The sequence below is a fragment of the Piliocolobus tephrosceles genome, chromosome 17, assembly GCF_002776525.5.
Source record: "Piliocolobus tephrosceles isolate RC106 chromosome 17, ASM277652v3, whole genome shotgun sequence".
NCBI lineage: Eukaryota > Metazoa > Chordata > Mammalia > Primates > Cercopithecidae > Piliocolobus > Piliocolobus tephrosceles.
The window spans coordinates 62572893-62585470 of NC_045450.1; the positions used below are offsets into that span (position 1 = coordinate 62572893).

General features: G+C 43.3%; 1 protein-coding gene across 1 annotated transcript in view; it reads left to right on the forward strand.

The window, feature by feature from the left end:
- The window catches only part of VAT1L (vesicle amine transport 1 like), a 189588-nt gene that overhangs the window by 66256 nt on the left and 110754 nt on the right, over positions 1-12578 (forward strand). The window contains exon 4 of the mRNA XM_023226853.1: positions 6427-6569. Within this exon, the coding sequence (XP_023082621.1) occupies positions 6427-6569 (143 nt within the window). The remainder of the gene's footprint in view (positions 1-6426; positions 6570-12578) is intronic.

The window sequence follows — 12578 nt, forward strand, 5'->3', positions numbered from 1 at the left end:
TTACTTAGTTGAGTTTCTGATGCTAAATCCTGAATTTCAGTGCACTGGTTAGGATCATCTAGCCTACATTCCCACTTAGTGGGTAAAAAGAATTTCAGCTGGACCCCATCCCAGTCCCAAAACTATTATAGCTAAAAACTGCTACTTACTCAGTACTTAATATGTACCAGGCAGTGTAGGAAGCCTTTAAAGAGATGGATTCAGTCCTCTAAGCATTCATTTACATGCTTAGCTTTGCTGGAATATGATCTTGCTTTAAATGACTAGTCTGTTGATCAGGGTCATGTTTCAGAGACCCAAATCAGCTCCCTTGTTACCACAGTCTCTGGATTCCATGCTGCCTGTGGTCTGCTTAAGGAGACTCCAGCAGCTCTGCAATAAGGATTGAGTTGATTAGCATCTGGTTGAAAATCTCTTCGCCCATATGAACCTGAGACAAAGTCATCCGAAGAGTAATTGATGGCAAAGACCCGCAGTTGTCTCTAAGATGGCAACTCGAGTGCTTAGCTGCACAGATAAGAAGATTAATAGCAGAGTGGCCTTGAAGTCAGGGATACCTGGATTTGATTCCTAGCTTTATCATTCACAAGCCAAGTAACCTTGGCCAACTTTCTTTTTCTCTCTGAGTCCCCATGTTTAGGTATGAAAAGAAGACAAAAATACTTACACTAAAGGTGGTTTAAGGATTTAACGAAGCACTTTAGTACAGTGTCTGCCCCATGGTGGGACAAAAGAAGCCGCAGCTGCTGTTAATGCTCTATTGTTAGCCACAGGGAAGAGAAGGGCAGATGTGGTTGCAGAATTCTTACGTTCGAAAGAAGGAAGGAAAATCCATTAAAAACAAGTGCATGCAAATCGTCATTTACTGCCGCGACTGGGAGAATGGATTGTCTTGTTCATTTTATGTTCTGGTTCTGGAGGTATAATTGCAAGGTCCGTTTTATTGAAAGTTCATTCTGTCTTCCACAAATGTTTATTGAGTCCATGCTATTTGCTAGGCACGTAGGAGAAACGAGGATAAATGAGCTGCTGATCCTGCATTCACCTCTGGAGTTGGAGAAGGGAGAACACGGATTTTCTATAAGTCTGTGGGAAGGCACTTTTCTGCTTAAATACAGAATGTTGAGCATTATTTAAAATTTATTGAAGAAGTTATCAGGGCCTCTCATTGCCTAAGACAGGTGATGGAGAACAGAAAGGCTGCAAGTAGACGTGTGATGAATTTATGTTTTCCATCCATTAATCTTTAGGTAATAGTATAGATTATTATATATTATACATAATACTTACATAGCATACTAATTTTAATTGTGTTATTAGTAATTCTATTTCTATATTATTAAATAGATAGTATATATATGTATATACACATGGTTATGTATATTAATTGTACATTATTCTAGTTATAAGTAATTATATTATATGTTTATCTATTATCTAATACTCACATATTATATGTTATAAGTACATAAGTAATCTGGAATACCTATATTATCTCTCTTTTTTTTTTTTTTTTTTTTACCATGTGCATGTTTTTCTTTAAAATAGAAATAGTGAAGTTCTACTTGGGTCAGAACCTGCATAAGGTTAATTAAATCTACACTTTATTCCAACTCTACAACACTAAAGGACATGAAGGCTGCAAAACGATTGGGAAGGGCTGCCCCCATACACCCAACTCCTCCAGTTTCTCATGCATCCATCCACCAATTTTTTCCAGACATTTACTGTGTGTCAGGCTCTGCCCTGGGCACAGTGGCAGAGGGCCAGTAGAGACACAGTTCCTGCCCCCACAGAGCTCACAGATAGGGCAGGCAGAAGCCACAGAGGCCGTGGTAGCCACGCTTTGGGAGAAGGGAACCACACCACAAGTCAACAGGGGCACAAAAGAGGGCAGCTGACTCTATCTGGGATGCTGGAAAGGATTCCTGGGGATGGAGATGCCCGAGTGGGAATGGCTCTGATTGGAAGAAAAAAGAGGAAGGGAGGGCATAATGAGAAGGAGGAAAGCATGTGGGGAAACTGGCGTTGATGCCAAAATAGCATAGTCATGCAGGATCTGATGGCAGGATAGTGGATATGCTGCTACTGCGAATATAATAAGACCAAGAAAAATAGTAAGAGAGGACTTAGGAGTAGTGATAGCAAGTATGTATTGAGCATTGATTGTTCTAGGCACTTGGAAGCATTATAACACATAATCTCACAGTGAACATAGACCGTGTAGAGTATTGCTATACAAATACTTTAGATGAGTGAACAGAGGTGCCAATATGTTGCTCAGCTGGTACGTGTGGGAGCCAAGAGTGAAGCAGATCAAGCTGTTACTCTAGTGGTGTTGGAGCAGGGCACCTACCCTCTATAACCCTCCGCTTCTTCCTCAGTAAACTAAGGTGAGGTTGGGCACAATGGGTAATCCTAGTGCTTTGGGAAGCCAAGATAGGTGGATCACTTGAGACCAGGAATTCTAGACCAGCCTGGGTAACATAGTGAGACTCCATCTTTACAAAAAAAAAATTTTTTTAAAGTCTGGGTACAGTGGCTCACACCTGTAATCCCAGCACTTTGGGAGGCTGAGGCAGGCAAATCACTTGAGGTCGGGAGTTCGAGACCAGCCTGACCAACATGGAGAAACCCTGTCTCTACTAAAAATACAAAATTAGCCGGGCGTGGTGGTGCATGCCTGTAATCCTAGCTACTCAGGAGTCTGAGGCAGGAGAATTGCTTGAACCCAGAAGGTTGAGGTTGTGGTGAGCCAAGATTGCACTGCTGCACTCCAGCCTGAGTGAAACTCTGTCTCAAAAAAAAAAAAAAAAAACTATTTGGGTGTGGTGACGTGTACCTGTCGTCCCAGCTACTGGGGAGGCTGATGTGGGACAATCACTTGAGCCCAGGATTTCAAGGTTGCAGTGAGCCATGATTGAGTCACTACGCTCCAACCTGGGTGACAGAGTGAGACCCTGTCTGTAATAACAAACAAAAGTAAGATGAAAGGTCATTCTGAGAATGCCAGGGTTGAGGGCTACATAATGCCATGCTCGTGGCAAACGCTAGTCGTGGTGGCTGAAGTTCTGTGTGTGCTAGGGAGTAGAGATTGGAAAAGTGGAGGAAATAAGTGAATGAGGAAGCCTGGGTCAGATAATAGGGGCCAGCCTTGTGTGATAAACTAGGTGGTGTGCATTTTATTCTGAAAGCTGTGATGGACATTGGGAAGTCCAAAATAAATAGTGACATGTTCAATGTTGTATTTGAGAAACGTCACTCTGACCACAGAAGGACTTTTGGAAACAGCCAGGTCAGGTGGTGGAGTATTGTCATAGTCCAGGGTGAGAAGTGTGACCACCCAGACTAAGAGACAGTCATAAGAGCTGTCGAGGACAAAGAGATAATGCAGTTGCTGAAATATAGGGACGTGGGGGTGGGGGAGGAAGAGGAGGCCAGCATGCAGCCCAGATTCCTGGCTTTAGTGCCGGGGAATGGTGCAGTCCATCCACGGAAGCAGGAAACACAGTAAGAGGATTGTTACCGGTTAAATTGCATCCCACCCCCACCACTCCAAATTCTTATGTTGAAGCCCTAACCCCTAGCACCTCAGAATGTCACTTTATTTGGAGAGGTCTTTACAAAGGCAATTAAGTTACATTGAGGTCATTGGAGTGGGCCCTCATCCAATATGGCTGGTGTCCTTATGAGAAGGGGAAATTCAGACACAGAACGTCATAAAGGGAAGACAGAACGGAGAGACGCAGGGACAAGAGGCACATCTGCAAGCTGAAGAGAAAGCCCTGGAATAGATCTTTCGCTCACAGCCCTCAGAAGGAGCCAACCCTGACAATACCTTGATTTTAGACTTTGTGCCTCCAGAACTGTGAGAAAATGAATTTCTGATGTTTAAGCCACTGGGTCTGTAGAACTTTGTTACAGCAGCACTAGGAAACTGACTCATCTCTGAATGAGTTCATTCAGAGATGGGCATTAGTTAGGTTTGGATCAGTTGAGTGTGATGTGTTGCTTTTGGGACAGCCAGGTGGAGACAAATGCCAAAACGATAGAGATGCAAGTCCAGGACTCAGTGGGCAGCTTGGGACTGGAGATTTACACATGCCAATCACTTTGGACACTCTGGCATCCATAGCACAGTGCAAGCAGTACAGAATAGAAATCTGAAAAATAGTTGAATGAATGTATATCCTATTTGCCTAAGGACAGAGGGCAGAAGGGAATACCGGGATACTGGAACTAATTGTAATTTCCCGTCCTAGTACTAAGAAGGTTATCATTGCAAGCCCTGTCCATATGGAGCTGTAACTGTGACATATCTGAGGCTAGCAAATTTTAGAGAATTGCTGCATTGGTTGCTGATATTTACACTCCCTAGAAAACATAGTCCTCTCTTTGTTTTATAAAATCTAGAAGGCAGGAGAATTAAACAAATATCAACGCTGTTCTTTGGACAGAAAACTATAGCCTGTCCAGAGTCTCAGGTTCATGCCCATATTCTGAAATGTTGACCTCCAAGGGGATGTGCCAGCAACATGTCTATTTTAGGTAGGAACTTTAGAGCCTGCTTAGCTTAAAATGTCAAAATAAGTAGACAGCATAACACAATGGAAAATGGCAATAACTGGAAACCAGGAGACCTTACTTTGAATCGCAGATTTGCCTCTGAAAAAATGGGTAACCTTAACCTTTCTGAATGCCTTTTCCTTTATCTTTAGAGCAGTCATGGGGAGGGGGTAATTGGATGATCTTCCAACTCTGACGCTCTATGATTCTCTCAATGTTTCCTTTAATTGCAACGGGTGATAAGATAACATTTCCATAAATTGACCTGCCAATCCGATTTAGTCCGCCAGCATGAAGACATGAAAATAAGATGATAGGCAGAAATTAACATCGCTGATGACTGTGGTAGAATAGTTTTCCTCCTTAAAATGGCAGATGGAACACCAGAAATAGACAACACTTGGTTTTAGAACACACCTTAGTTACCAGAAAAGTGGGTTTTACTGGAAAATGTCTGAAAACACATGACCACAATATTTTCTCCAATGACTTCAATTTTAACCATATTGAAAAAGGATATGGAAAAATAAACCTGCTCCTAACTGCATTTGTGATTTCCCCTGGACCACTTAATACTTAAAATTTGCGTTGACCTTTTCTCTGTATGCCTGGAGATCTTGGCAATGGAGATCATAAGCCCCTAATGGGGGAAGGTAATTAGGATTTATTATCTAAGTGTCACATGTTGTGCCAGGTCTTTGACCTGTGTTGCATAATACCTTATTTAACACTTTCCTGTAGAAGATGCTGTCAGCTACACCCTATCTTTTCTGCACTTAAAATGCCGAAGGTTGCTTAGGACTTCTGTCTGCCGTGAGAGCACGCTTGACTGGAACAGGCCAGATAGGCGCAAGAATTACTATTGCAGAAGCAGCCCTCAACAAGTAGCAGATGGAAATGTGCTGGATAAATATTCCGACTTCCTTACCCATGGTTGGGATAACGCAGAGGTGTATTCTACACTTGCTCACAGAGTTCCCCAGAGGGATTGAACTCCAGTTATGCATGATAGATATGGCCTCGATAACACATCTTTTATTGGCTGCCTTCTTTCACTGTCTTAATATCTTGTTATTTCCTGAGATCATTTTCCAGATAAAATACCTATATTCAAATCCTTATCTCAGGGACAGCTTCTGGAGGACCCAAACTAAGACATCTGCAAGAGCCCTGTGAAGTAGGTGGCGTTGTAAGATATCAGTTTTTAAGTCTTGGTGCTTAGATTCGTCTGATTCCCATTGACTTTCCTCTGATTCTCAACCATGTGAGATTTTGTCCTTCCACCCAAGTGACACTTTGCAATGTCTGGATACATCTGTGGTTGTCACAACTGGGAAGATGCTACTGGCATGTAGTAGGTAGAGGCCAGGAGGGCTAAACATCTGACAACACACAGTACAGATTCCTACCACAAAGACTAATCCAACCTTAAAAAGGCCCCCTGAGCACAGTGGCTCAAGCCTGTAATCCTAGCACTTTGGGAGGCTGAGGTGGGTGGATTGCCTGAGCTCAGGAGTTTGGGACCAGGCTGGGGAACACGGTGAAACCCCATCTCTACGAAAAATACAAAATATTAGCTGGATGTGGCAGCATGTGCCTGTAGTCCCAGCCACTTGGGAGGCGGAGGCTGAGGCAGGAGAATGCCTAGAACCCGGGAGGTAGAGGTTGCAGTGAGCCGAGATCACACCATTGCACACTCCATTCCAGCCTGAGTGACAGAGTGAGACTCCATCACTAAAAAAAAAAAAAAAAAAAAAAAAATCAATAGTGCCAACAGAGAAATCCTGCTCTACACCCAGCAAGACTAGCTATGAACTGGTGGCTCCTATGTGTGACACAGCTATTGTCTTTTCCTTCCAGGGTCAAGCTGTGGCTCAGCTGTGTTCCACTGTCCCCAATGTGACTGTCTTTGGAACAGCCTCTACTTTCAAGCATGAAGCAATCAAAGACTCTGTGACCCACCTCTTTGACAGAAATGCAGACTATGTGCAAGAAGTTAAAAGGTAAGATGTTTGCTTTTGAAAAAGCACCAGGCTGGCCCTTGCTGTGCTCTCAAAAAGCAGTAGCACTTATTTAAAGGAGGGATAATAACAATAATAATAATAATAGTAATATATAGCAAACATATATTGGGAGCTTAGTATTATTGGCTCTGTACCAAATACTTTAAATGCATTAGTTCATTTAATCCTCTTAACCCCATTATCACCAAGGAACAAATCAGCTAAGTAACTTGCAAAGCTAATGTATTAAAGTTACGCTAGCTCCTATTTGACCATCTTAACGCATAGAAGTTTATTTCTTATTCACTCACATGACAGCTTAAGGTGGATATTTGGTGGATGATCTTCTGTAAGAGCATTGAGAGACCCAGGCTCTTTTCATCTTATGGTTCCACTATTGTCTTGGGTCTTAAGGTCCTTTGCTTCTAGCCAACAGATGAACAGAGAGCACCAAAGGGTCATGAATAGGAGGTTTTATGGGCCAGTCCCAGAAAGAACACATACCCTTCTCATAGTCTAGCACTACTGCTCAGGTCATTGGCTACACCTTACTGAAAGTAAATTGAGAAACCTTGTCATTGTGTGCACCCAGAAAGGCCTGGCACTGGCAGTAAAGTGTGGAGCCTAGAGTCAAGCCAGGCATTTCAACTTTGGAGCCCATGATTTTCCTGTACAGATAGCACCTCTCTGAAGAGTGAAGCATGAGCCAGAATTACCTATAGGAAGAAAGGGGCAGGGAGGGGGCTGCTCTGGGAAAGGAAAGTCTTGTGCCTACATACTAAGGAACTCAAGAGCCTCAGAGGCTGGGAGAACTACAAGAAGGCTTACTGGGGTGCAAGTCCAGGGATGTCTTGTTATCTCATCTAATTATAGGTATTGGCACAGGGACACCTGGGGGGAAAGGGAAGGAGGGGCATGAGGTGAGGCTGAGCAAGGAGACAGGTATCAGATGCACATAAAGACCACGTACACCAATCTAGCAAATGTGGACTCCAACCTGGGTGTGACCAAGAGCCACTGACGAACTGAAGTGGAGCTATGATTGACTTGAGTTTTGAACAATCACTGGTGGTGCAGAGGGGATGGATGGGAGGAGGGAGGCTGGGACCACAAGATCGTGTGCTGGTTGTTGCAGTCACCTGGGGGAATGGTGGTTTATAACCTGTGATTCTGAAGTCATTGATCATGGCCACATGTGTGTCAACACAGAGAATCAGACGGAGACCCAGCTGCCATCATGGTTTCAGATGATTTTGTGGGTCTCACTCTGGCTGTTGCTCTGGGCTCCAGGCTTGTTCTCAGGGTCCGTGCCACTCACAGCTTCTGAGAGGGTTCAGATTTGGGCCAGAGCCATTGTTTCGGCATTCTCATTTTCCAACACAAATTGCTATGTACAAAGGTATTACGTAGTCCAGACAGAATCGTAATAAAGAAATGAGGCTGGGCACAGTGGTTCATGCCTATAATCCCAGCACTTTGGGAGGCCAAGGAGGGCAGATCACTTGAGCCCAGGAGTTTGAGACCAGCCTGGCCAACATGGTGAAGCCCCATCTCTACCTGCGCCCCCCTCCAAAAATACAAAACTTAGCTGAGCATGGTGATGCATGCCTGTAGTCTCAGCTACTCAGAAGGCTGAGGTGGGTGGATTGCTTGATCCTGGGGGTAGAGGTTGCAGTGAGCTATCATGCCACTGCACTCCAGCATGGGTGACAGACAGCAGAAGCCTATCTCCAAAAGGAAACAATTTTCTTCAAATCACAGATTAAGCTGGGAAAATTGAAGGAGAGGTGGATGGGAGAGCTGGTTATTTGAAGTGATCGTTTTAGAACAGATTTGGTGAAACTTGGGAAGTTTCTTAAAAAGGAGGGGGTTCTGATGGTCTGAGTTTTCAGATTTAGTTTTAAATTTTGAATGCAGAGCATTGCATATAATTTAAGGTTGTCCCAATAGTTCCAGCAGGATGTGAAAGGAAAGCTTAAAGCTAGATATTAGAAGTTGACACTCTGCTTCTCAGATATCTAGAGGCTGCAGACTAATTCTGAGGACATCCATTTGCCCAGTTCCATAGCTCTCAGGTAGTTTTTTTTTCTTTTGAGATGGAGCCTCGCTCTGTTGCCCAAGCTGGAGTGCAGTGGTGCAGTCTCTGCTCACTGCAAGCTCTGCCTCCCAGGTTCACACCATTCTCCTGCCGCAGCCACCCGAGTAGCTGGGACTACAGGCGCCCGCCACCATGCCTGGCTAATTTTTTGTATTTTTAGTAGAGATGGGGTTTCACTGTGTTAGCCAGGATGGTCTCAATCTCCTGACCTCGTGATCCGCCCGCCTCGGCCTTCCAAAGTGCTGGGATTACAGGCATGAACCACCACGCCCAGTCAGTTCTTCCTATCTTTAACTCAAGTCTCTTAAGCTGTGGTCTGGAAAATGAACTATCATTGTCCCTTCAGTCATTTTTTCTTTGACTTCCTTATGTGATATTTTTGCAAGCATTCTTTCATGTATGCATGCATACAATTGCTTAATACATCTGTGCTTTGTGTCTGTGATGGCCTGGAGACTGTGCCAGGGCCAGAGATCCAGCAATACCACCTTGAGAGTCACTGTCCTTGTGGAATGTAGTCTTAATGGAAGGAGAGGGGACAAAAAATAAAACCATAAAGAGAAATAACTGATTCACATTTTTGACATGTGCTCTGGTAGTGAAATGCAAGGTGCTAGCGAATACTTACTGATGGAGAAATCGGAAACACTGTCAATCATAGAGTGAGATTTTGGCTGAGAGTTGAGGGGTGAGAAGTTGGCCAAAGGAAGAGCATTTCTGACTAGCAGGGATGCCATGGGCTAGGGTCCCACATCGGGAAAAGCTTGCTGAACTTATGAACCTGAAAGGAGGCCAGTGCAGCTGGCAGGATGTGGGGAATGGGAAGAGAAGGGAGATGGCATCTCTTCTGAAAAACTAATAGCCCGTAACCAGGGAACTCCTGCCTGCCCCATTTCCTCAGCATCCTTCCCATCCTCTCATCTTCCCGCTGCCTTAGATCTACTCTCTTAGCCCCCAAATCACTGGTGTCTGCTAATGTCAGAGGAATAGAAGGCATTTGAGACCCACCTCACCCTCACTTCCTTCAAAGGTGACTTCCCACAATTCATTGTGTTTTTAAATAGAGATCTTGGGATTACACTCAGAATGCCCAGAAAGTTACAAATACGTTTACATGACCCTCCATCCCAGCAAACCTACACTCAGGAAATAAGAAGAGCAAAGCTACAGGTACAAGGCTGCCTGTTACAGAGCCAAACACTGCTTCTGCTTCATTGTAAGTGCTCAGCACATGTTGATAGAGTGAATTACAGCATTGTCTGCAATAGTGAAAATTCAGAACCAGCCTCCACAATCAACAGAAGGGAAACAGTTCAGTCGATTATGCTACACCCACATACTTGAGTATTGTGCAGTCCCTTAAAAAATGATAATTATGAAGACAGCCACAAAATTAAAAAGATGCCCACGGTAGCACATTGAGTGAAAAAAGCAGAATGCCAAATTCCATCTACTCTGTGATCACAGCTTTGTACAAATTCTCGGTACATGTAGACATAAAATGAAAGGAAAGGGAAAATATCCAACTGCCAACATGCAATAGGAGTGGAATGCAGAGTTATTTCTCTTTATTTTTTGATCACAGATATTGTTACACTATTATGTGTACAATGAACCAGAAAAAAATAAAAAGATAAAATTTCTGGAGATGAAAACTCTTTTATAAGCAGGTGAATTGGGAAGCCTCCTTTGAACACATTCTCAGCCTTGAGGCAGGTGTTATAAAGGGAATAGAAAAAAAACATATTTATGATACAGACCTAACCTTTATATTAGTTACTTTCTCTCTCTTTAGGAGGAGAGAGATGATTATGAGTGAAACCAAGCCAAAGCGTTAGAAACCTTGAGTTGTGTGTACCTAACTGCAAGGGCTTTAGAAATAAGGAAAAGAGAAAGATCAGAGAGAGCATGTCAAGATGGACAGCCCCTCAGGTGCACTTGAAGGTTGTGATCGATTTCAGTAGGTGGAGGGAAGCGTGAGAGAATCCACACAAGGGAATCTTGGACAGAACAGGGCAGATAATAATAGCCACGCTTTGTTGATCTCCTGCCGTCCTGCTACGAGTTCAGTTAGACCATTTTATGTGCACTTGAGACAATCCTGCAAGGTGAACATTCCTCATTTTACAGATAAGGAAACTGAGAGGTAGGACTAGATTTGGCCTTGGAGGTGTGTGATTCTATCAGCTTTCTATTCTGCAAAACTCCTCTTGGTTTACAAGAGGACTCGAGGCAACTTTTGGGTGTGAAGGATATGTTCATTACGTGGACAGTGGTGAGGGTTTCACAGGTGTGAACGTATTTCATCTCTCATCAAATTGTACACTTTAAATATGTACAGTTTATTGTCTGTCAATTATATTTCAATAAAGCTATTGAAAAAACCTGCCTTTAAAAAAATCAAACATTTTAAAACTTCGTTGGGTAGAAATGGGTACACAGTATTATTTCAGACCATTTGTTCATTCATTCATCCATTCATTCATGTAGAGATGCTTCTCGATTTACAATGGAGTTACATCCCTGTAAACCCATCAGAAGCTTACAATATTATGAGTCAAAAATATATTTAAGGCCGGGCTTAAGTGGCTGGTGCCTGTATATCCAGGACTTTAGGGAGGCCGAGGCAGGAAGATCACTTGAGGTCAGCAGTTCAAGACCAGCCTGGCCAACATGGTGAAACCCCGTCTCTACTAAAAATACAAAACTTAGCCTGGTGTGGTAGTGCACGCCTGTAATCCCAGCTACTCAGGTGACTGAGGAAGGAAAACTGCTTAAACCCAGGAGGTGGAGGCTGCAGTGAGCCAAGATTATGCCACTGCACTCCAGCCTAGGCGACAGAGCGAGACTATCTTAAAAGAAGAAAGAAAGAAAGAAAGAAAGAGAAAGAAAGAAAGAAAGAAAGAAAGAAAGAAAGAAAGAAAGAAAGAAAGAAAGTCCCACAATACACAACATTTTAAAATTTCATTGGGTGGGAAATGGGTACACATTATTATTTCAGACCTTTTGTTTTTTCATTTACTCCTGTACAGATGCTTGTCAACTTACAATGGTGTTACATCCTTGTAAACTCATCGTAAGTTTAAAATACCATGAGTCAAAAATGTATTTAATACACCTAACCTACTGAATATCATAGCTTAGCTTAGCCTACCCTAAATTTACATTAGCCTACAGTTGGGCAAAATAATCTAACACAAAGCCTATTTTACAATAAAGTGTTGAAAACCTCGAGTTGTGTGCAGTCAGGTATACACAACTCAGGGTTCTTAATGCTTGCGAAATAATGTACTGAAAGTGAGAAACTGAACGGTTGTATGGGTACATCACAAAGTTGAAAAAATATTAAGTGAGGCCATTGTAAATGGAGGACCATCTATATCAGTGAAGCCTACAAACAGACTACAAAAACACAGTGGTGAGCAAAACAAGCAAATCCCCCTGCAAGATGATGGGGTTGACAGCTGATAGGGAAGTACAGAGCAGTGTGGGGGCACAGGTGAGCAATGCCTAAATGGAAGCCTGAAGAACACGTAGGAGCTCTCTTTGGGGTCTTACCCATTTTATGAAGTAAACACTGTGCTTATTTTTCAGAGAGAGGCAAGGCAAGCCTGGTTAAGTAAATGTCACACAAATAGGTGTGACGGGACTCAGTCCTGGGTGGCTGTAGTTCCAGAGTTTGTGATCTGTCTAGCACCCACACTCACTCTCACAAAGGAAGTGAGGGCAGCTTGCTCCTCAGCCAGGGAGGAAGCCCGATTGCCTGTATTAAAGCATGCGGTGTTGTGAGGTGCTTAGATGGTAGGACGGGGTTACGTCAGAGCTTCCAACCTCAGCACTGTGGACATTTGGGGCAGGATCATTCTGCTGTCCAGGGGTGCTACCTTGTGCTTTGTAGATGTTGAGCAGCA